Genomic DNA, 16,422 nt, shown 5'->3' on the forward strand with positions numbered 1-16,422 from the left:
TACATGCTTGATTCAAAAACAAACTTCCGGCACTATCCAGCCTTCGTCAGTGTGAAGTCTGGATAGCTGAGATGTTTGTTTGTGAATCAAGCATGTAAAGATACAATAAAGAGAGAGAAAACTAACTCCACTGGGGGGAGAGGGGGGGCAGTAGTCGGGGGCCTTAGGGAGATAGAAGGGTAATTTCGTGCTAATCAGTCTAAAAGCGCCAAATTTTGGCCCAGGGCATGCTCTAATGATTTAGCTAGGGTGCCCGAGTCGGCGACCTTTGGGGTCGCCACAGCGGCCAAATCAAGTTGGGCTCCCATCGACTTTCTATACAGGAGGAAAATACCAAGAGAAACAAGCATTTGTTTTGCACAAAAACATTCCTTGGGCTACAAATGGCCCCAGAAAATGATGGTTTAGTGATGTAAACCTAACCCTGTTTTCCGGGTGTTTTCTGGAGCCATTTGTGAAAAAATGTGTCTGGGTATTTTCCTCCTATATAGAAAGTCGATATGGTAGGGGAGCTACCTTGATGTGGGCACGACTCAGGGGCCCTAGCTAAATCATGAGAGCAAGCCCTGGGCTACATCTGTGCAAAATGTGGTGCTTTTAGACTGATTAGCATGAAACATCCCTAAGGCTTCCGACTACAGTGGCTCAGGAGTAGAGTTGGTTCCCAGTTCGATCTTGGGCTCTACCAGAGTTGGTGTCGAAGTCAGAGCGCGGTGCTAACACAAAAGGCTATTTAGTGTAATATTTATTTAGTATAATAATTGTAAATACTTCAACTGGTTTGTTTTCCAGGAGGGAGGGGTTGGCCGTCAGTAATCCTTTCTGATATTTACATCATAACTATATGTACAGTTATGTACTGTATAGCATATTATGTGCACTGGCCTTGGAAATACTAGCACTTTTAACACAATAACTAGATCTTTTTTATCATTAATTTGACTCACAGCTTACCTCAGAAATGTAAAATAGTAACAAAATATCACATTGCAATTATGTGGACGCATTTTCAAAGATAAAAAAAGTGCTCACAACAAGAAAACTTGAAAATTCAAGTACCATCAGCTCAATAGGGGGAGGAAAATAATATGAGTTGGAGCATAACAATTGTTCTTACACTGCATAGTGCCCACCCCACATACACTGTAATGTAGATTCATTCTTTATGACCAAAATGTAATGATATACATTACAGGGACATTTTACAGGTAATGGAAATAATATATAGGCTAACTATATAGTCTCCAGAAACAAGTGGACAAAGATATGCGCGAATAATAAAGACAGCAAGAAGGAATAAAAGGGCAATTAATCAATATGGTTGGTTTGAGTTTTCCTCAAAGAAACAATATAGCATGAGCTCAGTTCGGGGCCCTCCACAGGTTGGCAGAGGGAGAGTAGCGCCTGGGATAACAGCTTAGGCATTGGCACCGGGTGAAACATGGGTTACAAAAATCGTGGGATAAAAATGTAGAAAGTAAAAGCAAACAATAAAGCTCACACTGGCCTGAACCAAACAGTACTTTAAAAATGATAACTGAACAGTGCGACTGAAGTTGAAACCGTCCTAAAATGTTATGAAAAAGTTGTAAAAGTACTCAGTGAATCCTTAGTGTTTATTTAACTCCAAAGAGAGTACAAATGTAACCAAATGGACCCAGTCCATTTGGATATACACCTCTTCAGGATTACATTAACACTTAGGACTGGATTAGTCGACAACAAAGGTCCTGCTTGTTCAAGGTCACATCCTCCATCTCTTGAAGCCCATGAGCATACTGCAGCCATAGCATAAGGTCACCATGAAGGCAAAAATCTGCAACAGAAAAAAACATGGAGAGAATAGAATACGGATGTTATCCATTTATTCTGTGCTTGTAATGCAGAGTTGTAATTTTAGGAAAATAGAGGGTGGTAAAAAAATAAGTTACCATTTAGCTCTATTTCTAAACTAGCAAAAACAGTAGCTCTACAAGCTCGCAAAGCATCACCAAGCTTGTAGATCCACTATTTTTAATAAAAATAAAACATTATTGAATCTGGACTCTTATCCTGTACATCTTTTAACTTGCCACTAGATGTCAGTGTTTGGACACCATTATAGTACGGTGGTGCAGAAGTGTATTTTACAACCCAACATGATGCAACTGAATAATATCCACAACTTTCCAACGTCCCATCATGCATTGCGCAGAAAGTGTACGGCAGCTTCCAGCACCGCAGCCGAGTGTGATCTACAAGCTCACAACGGTTGCATCTGCGACGTGAGCTTGCATGTCTGCTGTTAACTGGAAGTGTCCCGCAGATAATGCTACAGTAAATTCTCGCGGAAACAGGTGGATACATGAGAGTTAATCTTATCTGAGGTGACATACTGTACAATACTGCCACCTGCCCAGGGACTACAGATGGAAATTAGATCTGGTAAACAACAAATTGTCATTTTTTCTTAGCTTGAGATTAATGTAGGCCTATTTTGTGCATGGCCCCTGATACAAATAAACAAGTTAAAAGAAATGAAATCTAATGAAATGCTGTGTGTGCACAATGTGTAGTTAGCCAACATTCTTAACGGGAAAATAAATGGAACATACAGTATATTACAAGAAATTAACCTAGAAGTAATTAAATGAATATAAATCCTATATAACAGGGGTTCTCAACCTTTTCAGGCTGGAACATACAGTATATTACAAGAAATTAACCTAGAGGTAATTAAATGAATATAAATCCTATATAACAGGGGTTCTCAACCTTTTCAGGCTGTGACCCCAAAATAATCACATTTTAACTGGGGACCCCCCTCCCTGATGAGCACTAAGTGTTGAGGCATTACATTTTGTATAACACGGTTCTATTGTGAAAATAGCAGATAGAACGGCTATTTTCCAAATTTCTGCCTTTAATATTTGACAATTTGGCCAATGTCATTTTAGAGGTCTTAAAAAGTCCTTAAATTCTCACTTCCTCAGAAATGTGCAGATAGAACGGCTATTTTCACAATTTCTGCCTTTAATATTTGACAATTTGGCCAATGTCATTTTAGAGGTCTTAAAAAGTCCTTAAATTCTCACTTCCTCAGAAATGTGCATATACCCTCTATGCACTTACACTTTATGTTAGTTTGTTTACTGTTGAGTGAGATAACAATGTTGCACATTAAGCTAATCATCTGGGGACCCGCCAGAATAATTTGAGGACCCCCCTGGGGGTCCCGACCTAGCCTGATACTTCAGTCCGCACATCACCACCCCCTGTTGGTGGGTGGTGTGTAGTGTGGACTGAACCCGGAGATATTTTATTCTATTTCAAGCGCGCCCAAAGAGCGGGCGCATTGAATGGGCCAATCAGGGCTGTAGACTTGAGGCACGTGGTAGGCTGGTCCGGTCCCAGCCCCCTCCCTTCGGAGCTGTTCTGTCCACGTGAGATTGCGTAGTGGACTCTGATTGGTGCTCTTCTGCCCACGTGAGCCGCTAGTGGACTCTGATTGGTCCGTGAAAACTGTCATGGCGGAGTCAGACTCGACTCGAATTATTTTAATAAACTATAAAATAGTGCTGTTTCATTACGTTTTAATACCATTTTGCACTAATGTAAACATGCAGTCATATAATATGTTATGAGAAATAACGTATTTTTGCAATGTCACGCCACGTCGCCGTGACTCGCCGTCGGGGGCTCTAAGCGTGTGTGTGTGTGTGTGTATATGTGTGTGTGTGACGTCAATAGGCTTTACCCCGCCCCCGCTGAAGTAGAATCTCCGTCCCCAGGCTCAGACTCAATCCCAAAACGAAGTGTGTGATTGAGTCTGACGCTAGCAGTCAGGCTAGTCCCGACCCACAGGTTGAGAACCACTGCTATAGAAGACCAAACACTCACCGTTGCTGCCACGTTGATGCCGTATTGCCTCTCGTCCAGGACTGTGAAAATGTTGCCCCGGGGGTAAGTTATGCACATAACTGTTTCCGTGCTGTTAGCGATGAGTTTGATATGGGCTCCTCCGTTGGCTGCAGTGGTGGCTGCCTCCAGCACAAAGGCAGCGAAGTAGAAGAGGACTGCTATGAAGTGGTACACCACATCCTAGGAGAGGAATGACAACAAATGATTAGGAATCAATACTTTGTGTCTCTGTCTTTCTCTGAAAACCTTTTTTTCTTCTAAATATGTATCTCACGATTTTGTAACCCATTTTTCACCCTGTGCCAAATACTGAGCTAATCCTGGGCGCTACTCTCCCTCTGCCAACCTCGGCAGAGCCCCGAAATGAGCTCATGCTTCCTTCAATGCATGAGGAGTGAGCAGGCGATTTATCGCCTGACAGAGGGAGTTTCCCCAGTAGGACGTAGCGCGTGGAAGAAACATGTTATTCCAACAAGCTAGGAGGGAATTCGGCCAAAATCATCGAAGTTGTGCACTTGGTGATACATTTTTGAATTTTGGTATGGTGTTATCAAATAATTGATGGAAGAGATTTGTCAATGGATTCTGGTGCTATTGGGTATGCAAAAAAAGAAAAGAAAAACATACTAAAATATGCCTGGAAAGGCATAAGATAGGTTCCACGATGACTGCCGGGAGCCTAATGCCTATAAACTAGGATTGAATATACTGTATAAGAATACATAACAATTGTGCTCTAGTGGTAGTACCACTAGTGGTACATACATGAAGCTAGTTAGCATTTTTTTTTTTTTTTAGGTTTTTTAGAACTTTGATTATATTGTGTTTTTCTCTAGATAGATATCCATTTACATTGTTATATTGCTGTTAATGTACTGACATATTATCTTGTTTATTATTGTGATGTTTTTATCTGCTTATTGTAGGTCGCTTTGGATTAAAAGCGTCTGCTAAATGCCTAAACTGTAAACTGTAAACTGGTATGTCTCTGCCATGCCTTTTGGCCTGGCGGAGACAATAAGATCATCAAGAAGGCCAGCTCTGTTGTTTGTTGTACAAGAGATGGATGGGTTGAAGGCAGTTACAGAGTTACTCTGTAACTGCCTTCAACCCATCCACTCTACAGCGACCCCACAGCGAGCTGGAAAGGAGCACCTTCAAACCTACCAAAACAGAGCGGAACAGAATGTCCTTTGTGCCAACTGTAATCAGACTGTATAACGCATGAGAACTCTCTCCCTGTGTGGTTCTGTGTCAGTTTTGCTCTTGTGTTTGCTCATAATAAAGGTATCTATCTATCTATCTACAGTATCTATCTATCTATCTATCTATGTGTGATGGTGTGGCCGACGTTTGAGGATGGTGTCTGTGGTAGGAGTGTACCGGTATGTGGCTGAGTGAGTATTTTTTTTTTTTTTTTTTTTTTTTTTTTACTTATAACGTTTTTTATTAATGGGTTTTCGATTATTGTTTGGACCCAATGTTTTATACAATTGTGTCAATAAAGTAAACTAACTATACATGTATTTTCTATCACATACCGGTAGATTTCTCTTTGTGTGTGTTCAAAAACAAAAGCGAGAGAAAGGGAGACAAATGAGAGAAACAAAGAAAAACAAGAGCATGACAAAGATTCAGTTTAAAAGAGTGAGAGAGACGAGGAGATTAAAGAGAGACAGAGAGAGAGAGAGATCAGAGTGTCAGAGTGTCAGAGTGAAAGTTAATGAGTGTGTGTTGTTGACATTGTGGGCCCGGCGGCCCCAACAGGCAGGTCTTTGTTGGAGTTTTGGTGTGAGCTCATCATCCATGTCACTCATTGTTCGCTGGAGTACAAACGCTGCCACATGCCGGGCTACTCCCAGGAGCAGGGACTCCAGCCTAAGGCAAGGCTGGGTCTGACAGCCCAGACCCAATAGTAGAGCACTCCAAGAACATGTAAGGAGAGAACACGAACGTGTATTTTTCTCACATGATATCTAGAGATGGCCGATATCCGATAACCGATATTTTACAGGCTCATATTTGTCTATACCGATACCGATATGTATTACATTATTATATTATAATGCAATATATATTTTATCAGTATCGACAGAATTGAAATATCTCAATTTAATATTTTTATTTAAAAAAAGAAAAGCTTTCCCAGAAAACCCTGATTGACAGCCTTCATCATTACAAAGGGCTTTTATAAGCTTTTATTATAAAACAAAATATCGGCTAAACCGTTATTTTGATATCTGTTCGATACCGATATTGCATTTTTATGGCCGATATTGCCGATACCGATATGATGGCTTGATTGATCGCGCATCCCTAATGATATCCTATAGGGCAACAATTACATTCCCATGACCCAGTAATAGCATTCTGTATATTGTCGTGGAAACTTTGTATACATGTCCAAAACTATTACTTTTCAGGAAATATGGATCCAATGTAACTATTATTATTTAGTCACGCAGTCTTACAACGCAAAATAAATGTAATGCCAACTCCTACAATTTCAAGTGCTTGTCAAGGTTGAAATAATAGTTTTTAGGAGGTTGCAGCCTGAAAAGGTTGAGAAGAACCACTGCCTTATGGAAGTACTTATGATTTAGGAAAAGAGATTAATACATTTCTAGGCTTGTCAGTCTTACGGAAGCAGCCTCTTGTCCTGGCAGATCCCCTCTGGATGACTTTGAACCACTTCTTTCAAGCTAGTAGGTCCTTCATAATATCTCTTTTGACACACTCTGGTGCAGGGACATGCAGAGAATGTTAGAGAGGCAGGGGCTGACATTTCTAAAAGGCCTTTTGGTGAAAATATCAAAAATAGCCGATCTCCAAGTTCACAACGTGTCGCACTGCGACACGTTGTGAACTTGGAGGTCAGCTATTTTCGGTGCTTGATACCACACTGAACTAAGCATAATCAAGTCAGTACTGGATATGTGGCATATCGCATGGATTTCTACACAGAGAGGGCAATTCTGTCAACATAAGATGCTGCATTCAAGTTCAGGAGAGTTTGGACAAGGTAATTCTCTTGAATGCTGTCTTCAGTTATGGCAAATGCCCTCCTTATGGAAAGGAGGGCATTTGCATTTCTTCCACCATAGTAAAAACTGTATTCATGGTCTGGAGAGGGCACTTTTTTACAGAAGGATAAAAGGGCAGGGGCTCAAGCCCCCTTTGAGGTCTTTGTGTGTACAGTACGTGCCTGCTCTGGTGGTAAGTCATTAGCGGTTAATTGTGTATTTAAACAGTCAATAACACATATATCACATTGACAGCTCGTCTGAGGAGTGTTCCCACACCAGCCGTACAAGGTCATAAATGTCTACAGTAGACGTGGCTTGTTTGATTTACATAGTAACAAGGAATTATGAGCACTTGTCAGATAACGAAGCCAGGAAGCCTTTACTAGCGCCATGAATCAATGGCTCGCACCAGTGGCGCGGTGTGCAGTTACGGTAAACTGCTGCACACACAAAATGACATTTTCCAAAGAAAGATTCAAGTTTCTTGTCACTGCCAGAATTAAGTGAGAGCCCATGATACCATAACTAGTTGATGATAGATGATGACAAGCAATGATAGATACCATTTGTAATATTTGATATGTGAGAGAAAGAGAGAGTGTGAGTTTGATCTAACTGCCACATTTAAATCATAGCTACGGTGTACGTGTGCCAAGTATGATCAGGGGCCAAGATTATGTCAATGTCGCTCAAAGTGAAATATTGCAAGTAATACCAGACCAGAAAACTAAAAATACTTTGTAACAGGAACATCAGGAAGCTTTTCATCTCAGCCTACCATGAGTCACATTTCCACATGGGAGGTTCACATTCATCCTAACAGACTTTAGTCGAGAGAGCTTTACCTGTGGGCTGTTATTACTGAAGTACTCAGTGTTAATTTAACTCAGACAGTGTACAAACAGAACCGTTCAGTTCCATTTACTGTATACATTCTTTGGAGTTCAATTATTAGTGTTAATTAACACTAACAGTGTTTCATACTACAATATACAGTATGTGAACTGGGCTGTACATGTCATGATGCTGCATTCACTCGCTTGGGCAGCACAGAAAAAATGACTACCAAGGTAATCAATAAAGTCCAACCAACGAATTTGTTTCTTGCAAAAGGTTGCCCCGCTGATCAATATTAAATCTCGAAAGACCCTAGGAGGTGCTATTATTGGGCCCCTCATTGATTACGGAATCCTTGTTTGGTATCGCAATGCCCCAGCTGCCTTAAAGTTAAAACTCCAAACTGCCCAGAACAAACTAATTAGGGTTGTGCTTGGTCTTCCTCCCCCACCTTACCGATCATCACCACGAAAGCGTGGGGTGGCTGACAGAGTACAGCATCTTGCAATGGGCCTGGTGTACAAGACACACTAAACCTCCAAGATACCATGTACCTGACAAACTACTTCCTAAAGGTCAAGGATGTCCACGATCACAACACCAGAGGCAGCTCCTCTAATTATGTTCAACCTAGATTTATTTAACACTAAACAAGGCTCTAATTCGTTCTCCTGCTATACCACCAACATGAACGCCCTTCCGCAAGCCTTAAAGGAGTGCAAATCCCTAGCCTCCTTCAAAATTTGTCACCTTTGTCACCTTCAGGCTGCTGCTACTCGAGACGTAAATAGACTAAGCCCCCATGCTTCCACCCCCCCCCCCCCCCTTTTTCTGCTTTTGAAATTGATGTTATCCTAGGTAAAGTACTATGTTCTATCCGTCTGTCTTTCAGTGTTATATGAGATACATTAAGTGGTTCCTGTGTAAATAAGCCGTAAGGCTTTCTAGGATCTCCTTTTAGTTGACCTTGTACCAGTGATTTGTCCTGTCATGAAACTGTACCTTTTTCTATTGTAAACTGCTAATAAATTCTTCAATCAATCAATCAATCAATCAAACAAACAAACAGGGGTAAAGTAACCTGTCCAACACCTAATTAAGGCTTGGGGAGTCTAGGGTTTAAATCCTCATTCATGTTTGGCCGAGCATAACATTCAAACACAATGGCCATGTTCGCTGAAGGGAAAACCAGATGGGGAGGATGATCTTTTTCACTGTACCTACTACTACAGCCACCTGTCAGCTGAGAATATTGAACATTACGGGAGGAGTAGGATGGAGGTGCTCCCCCCTCCCAGGGGGGGGGGGGGGGGGGGGGGAGGGCTTCTCAATCTCATAGGCAGGTGAGCCAGTAGGGGGTAAGAGCAGTCATAACACAGACATGTAATAATAATGAATTTGATAATATATGCCTTCAAGTCAGCCAGAGTCATGCCGCACCTCAGGAAGAAACCAACCCTTGATCCCTCAAATATCAAGAGTCACAAGTGGCATTTCCATAAAGCCTCTTAATGCACATTAAGGCTTTTGGGCTTAAATCTTTTTATGGAAACACTTCAAAATTCGAATAAACTTTATTATCCGCAAAAACTTTTATGCGCTTGGAGGAGGTGGATTTTTAGGCTTTCTCGAAAAAACGTAATGCGCATTAGTGCAATGGAAACACGAAGCGAATACATTTTGAATGAAAATGCATTGAAATTGCATGATATCGATTTGGCTGAAGGGAGCTACCAACTTGTTAGCGCTGTGTTCCCTACTACTGTACCTTGCATTGGATGTTTATTTTACGGATCTGGTGTGCAAGCCTCATCCATCATCCAAGTAAATCCAGGCTAACCCTTCGTCATCACACCGTGTTGCGTGCCAAAAGTGGCCGATCTACAAGCTCACAGCAGCTCGCATCCGCGGCGCTGCAGGATGAGTGTGCAGCGAGTCACAGCAGTGCTCACGTCTCGGATTCGGTCTGAAAAAATCAGCCCCATCCCAGCTCTGTGCACTGTGTGCAAGCCCGCGGGAAGTACCGTTATTTACAGCAGGTCGGTCAGACAGACCCAGGCAGGATCTCCCAAGAATTGCATTTGATCAGTTTAATGGAAACAGGCTAAATTCTCTTTGTCTTAATGCGCATTTCTGATAATTCGCTTCCTATATTCGAATACGTTTATGGAAACATGGCTACAGAAGCACTCCATGCCGCCCAGGCTGCCTCCCACTCTGCAGTCCTGATCCTTCTAGACGTATAAGCAGCAATCGGCACATAAACCACCAACCTTGCATCACTGGGACGGCACTAAAGCTGTTCTCCTCAGATAGGTTTCTTGGAAACTTTTACTTATAATGTCATGCCCAAAATAAGGCAGCCAGGCTCAGTATAATGCCCTAATGAACATGTGAATACATGCTTTTTGTTTTCAATTGTTTTTTACACTGAGCATCCAGGGACATGTACTGCTGGCTGAGGGCACCCCTGAAAATAACTTTTTTAATCCACGGCACCCCTAAATTACATTGTTATTACTTTACAATACCTTGTACACTTATGTCAAATATGCCAATCTTTCTAAGATATAGTATGTCACGAGGGAAACCTTGAGATAATAACCTGTTTCTATCACGACAGATCGAAAACAATCCTATTCCTGGGGGAACATTTGCCAAAAATAGCCGATCTACAAGCTCACAACGCATCACAACATGACGATTGTCTATTTTTGGTGAAGAGACTTGGTGTACTGTAGGCTGAAAAAGATTGCAACTTAGGTCCGTTTCACTAAGTATAAGTGGTTAAACTGAAGTGATGTTGATAGATTCCAAATACTGTTAAAGTATTCTGACCTCAGGACTTGCATCACAGCACCCTAGGGTGCCAGCAGCATGCCACCCACTTTGAGAAACCCTGCTGTAGGCTACATAGCAGTGGTGTAAAGTAACTAAGTACATTTACTTAAGTAATGTACTTAACTAAAATTTGGAGGTATCTGTACTTTACTTGAGTATTTCCAATTACTTTTACTTCTACCCCACTACATTTATTTGAAAACTTTAGTTGCTAGTTCATTTGCAGACATAAATTCTACTATTATAAAACATACATCAACCACTTTAGCCTTATTTTATACCGTGGCTATTTGAAAATAGACGATCTACAAGCTCACAGCTTTGCTATTTTCAAACATTTTGTACTTTGGTACTTTTGTAGTTTTACTCAAGTGCATTTTGAATTCTTGACTTTTACTTGTAAGGGTGCCCTCACACTATGAGAGTGGAATCCACGTTCTGCCAATGCATTTCAATGAGAATGAAGCGGTTTCATGCCAGTAGAGGATTTCTGCAAAAACTGCTCCACTCTCATTGAAATGCATTGGCAGAACGCGGATTCCACTCTCATAGGTATTTTGGTTTGAGGGCACCCACAGAGTATTTCCACATTGCAGTATTGATACTTTTACTTAAGTCAAATATGTGAGTACTTTTACCACCACTGCTACATAGTACATACTGTACAAAGTAAAAGAACCATTGGATTGTTTGACTATATATTTGCTCAAGATCCAAGATAGTCATACCAGGACGTTCCAGTCTGCTTGGATGCGGTCTGCCAGGCCAGTGAGGAGGAGAGCCAGGTAGGTGGAGGAGAGGAAGAAGGTGACGACGGAGACAAACATCACCCAACCCTGGAGCAGAGGCACTGGGACATTGGACGAAGCCACTAGGATCCATACCAGGCCACCGAATAACTGTGGATGTATAGAGTACAGTTACTTAAAAGTACAATTTTGATGTATTTTTTTTTTACTTATTTCCAATTTCTAATATGTTTAATTGTACTCCAATACATCTCAGAGGCAAAATTGTACTTTTGCTACACGACAAATATTTGAAAACTTAAGTTACAACTTTAATACTTTTATTATTACAAAACATAGCCCTCTATTCCAACCATTTGAAAATAGCCGATCTGCAGGCTCACAATGCATCGCAGATCTGCTATTTTCAAAAGATTTCTTTATAAATAGGAAATAAATTGTATGACTTCCTTCACAGGTCTTACCAATGATACTAATGAAGGCTCTGTTCCTTTTTAGAGTAGCACAGTGTGCTCTCAAACCTTTTCAATTTCAAGGACCCCATAACTCTGAGAGTGTACAAATGGACCTGTTCCATTTGTACACTCTCAGGAGTTACCCATAAAGGGGTCATTCAAGGAACCATGAGGGTCCCTGGACCACACTTTGAGACCCACTGGTGTAGCAGAGTGTTTCCAGTCCACAATATCAGCACTCTGACTCTGTCTGACCAGGATGGAGCGGAGCCTTCATTTCATTAGTATCATTGCTAACACCTGTGAAGGAAGTAAAGAAGAGGCCCAAATTCATTCCAATATGGCTGCTGTGCATAGAGCCTATTGACATTAAAGGTGAATATCATTGCATACCCAGGGATTTCATTTTGCCTGACCATAAGCACCAATCCTATAGTAGGCTACTGACTCAGTTCAGTTCAGTTCAGTTTGTTTCCAGTTCATGGGTAGTAGACTTGCATTTGACATTTTAAAGAATAAATGTTATGGAACCTTTGATAAAATGTATAATCAATAGTAATCAGAACAAATTCACACGTATAATACACTATAATTACTCAAATGAGTTTTTGCATGGTGACCCAGCCAACAGATTAGCAATATTATATCCAATATTGTGTAAAATGTGTTTGAGATGACCAATACCATTCGTGGCATTTTTAACAGAACACCAAATAAATCTACAGTAGGCCTACAGAGGAGAATACAGTAACCTATACATTATAATGTTGACATTAGCAACATGGTTAAACAAGCTCATTCTAGTCAATTCTATCTGAGTATCACATTTCATACCAGCTCAACTCCATGTGCTTCACATAAAAACAAATAAATAGGCCTATGCACACAAGGGATTCCACCAGGTGTACAAGGCCCTGATAGAACACATTGACAAAATAACCTGAGCTTGATGAGGTGACCTTGGGCTAAAATACTAAGCCTGCAGCAGTGGTTGATATGACCAGAGGCTCCATAAACAAAAGGATGATGATGATGATGATGATGATGATGATGCAACAGTTGGTTAATTAAAGTGATATTTGTGACATACATGTGTGCATTAATGTTGTATGAGTGTCAGTAAAAAGGGACCCCAATTTAAACAAGCCCAAAAGCTTTCTGGTCTTCATCCTTTTAGTTGACCTTGTATCAGTGAACTGTAGGCTGTCTTGTACATTTTTCCTATGCAAACTTATAATACAGTAGCCTATTCAATAAATCAATCTATCTATCTATAGGCTATTTTGATTTTCACGTGTAGCCTACACAATAGCCGTTTGTGTCATCACTATGGCAACCAACATACAGTAGCATAATTATCAACTTTTAAACATAGGCTAAAATGCATAACCTTAGGCTATACAACTAATTGGCCTGTAGGCTACTGTCTTTAAGTTGAAAGGAAAATACACAGAATCAACCATCAGTGAAGAATGATACTCTCCTCATGAACGATGCAATTAAAAATCCCAGGATCGTTGTGCATTAACTTCCAATAAAACAACCAAAACACACTTACGATCTCTAGGCATATCAGAGCTCCAGAATACGTCCTCAGTATTTCCAAGCCCAGAGGGAGAGTGATGGTGGGCGCTGGGAAAGAAGTGACAGCGGGGTTGGGAGCTGGTTCCTCCGACATTTCTATAGTTTATATCCCTCAGTGATTCTTCTCTTCTCCCTCAGCGCTCAGATCACATCAACAAAGGGCCGAGAGAGAGAGGAGAACAACGGGCACAGCCAGGCAAATTCCTCGGGAGTCATGTGTCACTGAAACAGGTCGGACAGGACAGGTGCAGCAGGCAGGCAAGCAGAGGCACTCCCTACAGGAGTCCTACTACAACAACCTTTTCTTCGTCTGCGTCAGCTGTGGTAGCCCTGCAAACATAACTGTCTTTGGGTCGGATCGAGTGGAGTTATATTGAAAGTTTAAAAAAAACGAAAAAAAAAAACGATATTCCTCTTCTGTTTTAAACACAAACAAAGTATAGGACTAACGCACACAATAGCGGACGTGTCTACTGATTAACCTTCACACAGTGGTGCACTGGAGATTTAAAAAGTAAATATTAGCTTGAGCTCTAAAGGAAATTCCAAGGTGACAGGAGAGGAGAGGAGAGAGCACTACAGCACTGACTCCGTCTCCTACAATGGAGCGGCTTCACACACCATTGACACAAACTGCTGCACCTGCTGCAGCAGACATGTTTACCCAAACACAAAGGCAACCCCTAGGCTACAGTTTCATTAAGTTGCATGGCTGCTTTGACTACTGTTGTTAACTGTCAGTCTGTCATCATAGGCTTTTGTATTTAGCCTAGTTAAAAAAAAAAAGCAAAGGCATATCAAATGTTATTTCAACAATTTCTTATGAGCATGTCTGACTGTGCTAAACCATGGTTAATGTTTAGCCGAAATGTTAAGTGAACTAATGTTGACATAACCTCACAAAGCAAAGGGCACCAGTAGCATTGTGCATTTGTGCATGGTGCATAGTTCAATTGGTGGCTAAGGCTAACCTACAGTAAAAGTCTATTCTGACTAGACAAAAAAGAAGAAAAAAAAAAAGAATAAATATACATTGTCATTAGAAGGTTAGGGTCAACAATGGGCCATTCAAACTGAGAATTATAAAGGTATAGTTTTAAAAATTGTCAAGTGGATGGCTTATAAAAAGCCTTCCAATTGACTGTGTGCTGGTGGGAATGGTGCATTTCATGAAAATTGTGATTGGGAGGAGTCAGAACTATATGCCTCCTTGCAATATATAATATGGATGGACTGCATTGAAATGCATTTAATCAACAACTATATTACTTCATACCAACCGCTAATACAGTGTAATTCGTTCATGAAAAGTGTGAAGATGAGCTTGATCAATTGAATGTTTTGATAGACTATAATTTTGGCTTATTGTCAGTCTTGTCAGTTTAATAGTGTATTATCTTTGAAAGCATACGTGTAATTCGCTCCCTAAATTGACAGGGCAAAATAAAAGCAACCAGTAATAAAATGTCATTAGTTTTGTTTTGGCAGAAAGTAAAAACGTGTGTGATCATTGCACTTTATGGCATATGGCATATACAGTATATATTTATACATTGATTTATTGAATACTTTATTAACAAGTTTGAAAACAGTTTGGCAGGACGATAAAAAAGGCTATGCTAAAAGGATAACACAGTCTACTGTGATCTATCAATAAAAGCAAAAGCAAAAAAGAGCCATTGTACTCAATCAAGACAAAATATACAGTAGCCTATATATATTTTTTGATTGAAATAATACTTTAACTTGTTGATCGTGTGAAATAGGCAGTAAACATGAATGATTAGGTGAATAAAGTGAGAACAGAGCAAAACAAGCATATACTTAATTTTTCATACATCCTTGCTGATGATTTTCTAGTGATTGATCGTATAACATTGCTTATTGCAGAACAGAAAATACATTTGGATCAATTTCAGACATAATGTATGCAGTGCAGAACGATGGCAGTTTTCTTGTTCAGATCATGTGAACAACTCTTGACTGATTATGTAAAACCTTTGTTCCACACCTGTTATGACATTTTAGGACCACCTGATCTGAATCCATGGGCTGCCATCTGTTTTGCCCTGTCGTCCATCTGATCCTATTCCTCACAGACCCACGGTAATTTCTGAGAACAAGGCATGTCGTTCCATCCTTTGCCTCTGCGCGCCACCTCAACACAGTCCTCACCATCATCTGCGTCGTTGGGTTCCCCTCTCTGCCAGAACCCTCCACCTACCAGGTCGGTCCCGTCCACCCACGTCCATTTCCCCTCACGCACCGTGTCAGAGAGACCGATCCAGGTTCTGTCGTTAAATCTGGTGAGGAGATCGATTTCCTGTCTGTTGTCTATGATGACGAGGTTGGCTCCCCTGTCTTCACAGTCCTTTTTGCTCTGGGCCCATGTTTTACTCAAAGTGGAAACATAGTAGCAGCTGCTGTTGAACTTTGTCCATCCATGCCGACAGGTTTTTTCTATGGATTATAATTGTGTATTTGGATTAAAACCTTGTCAGGCCTCATAAATGGGGAAATCTTCATAGTCTGAGGTCCCATTAGTCATAGTAAGTAAGGTTAGGGTTAGGTTTAGGGTTTAGTGGTGGGGTTAGCATTCACAAGCCTCTGACTAATGGGACCTCGGACTAATGACGCATCGGAACAACGCGCTCTACGCGCAGCAGCCATATGGGAAAGAAATTGGGCCTACTTCCTTCACAGGTCTTAATAATGATACTAAATGACGGCTCTGTTCCATTCTGGTCAAACAGAGTCAGGGTGCTGATACTGTTGCATGTTGGCTCGCTGGAAACACTGCTACACCAGAGGGTCTCAAAGTGTCCTTGAGGGGATTCCAAATGGCCCTGTTATGGGTCTGTAACTCTGAGAGTGTACAAAGTTCCATTTGTACACTCTATTGAGTTATGGTGGTCCGTGACATCAAAACGTTTGAGAACAGTGCTACACTAAATGCAAGAGAGCCTTCATTAGAATCATTGGTAACACCTGTGAAGGAAGTGAGGAAGAGGCCCAATATCTTTCCAACAT

The 16,422-nt window shown here is 40.9% G+C and overlaps 1 protein-coding gene across 1 annotated transcript; it reads right to left on the minus strand.

The window, feature by feature from the left end:
- Positions 1-466: 466 nt before the first annotated feature.
- On the minus strand, positions 467-13,924 carry mal2 (mal, T cell differentiation protein 2). The gene is made up of 4 exons (XM_080746843.1): positions 13,367-13,924; positions 11,333-11,503; positions 3,880-4,080; positions 467-1,816 (listed from the first exon to the last, which is right to left on the minus strand). Exons 1-4 carry the CDS (start codon positions 13,484-13,486, stop codon positions 1,745-1,747), a joined length of 564 nt encoding a protein of 187 aa, XP_080602969.1. The 5' UTR covers positions 13,487-13,924; the 3' UTR covers positions 467-1,744.
- Positions 13,925-16,422: the final 2,498 nt, after the last annotated feature.

This window comes from Nannobrachium achirus, assembly GCF_963921795.1.
Source record: "Nannobrachium achirus genome assembly, chromosome: 2".
Taxonomy (NCBI): Eukaryota; Metazoa; Chordata; class Actinopteri; order Myctophiformes; family Myctophidae; genus Nannobrachium; species Nannobrachium achirus.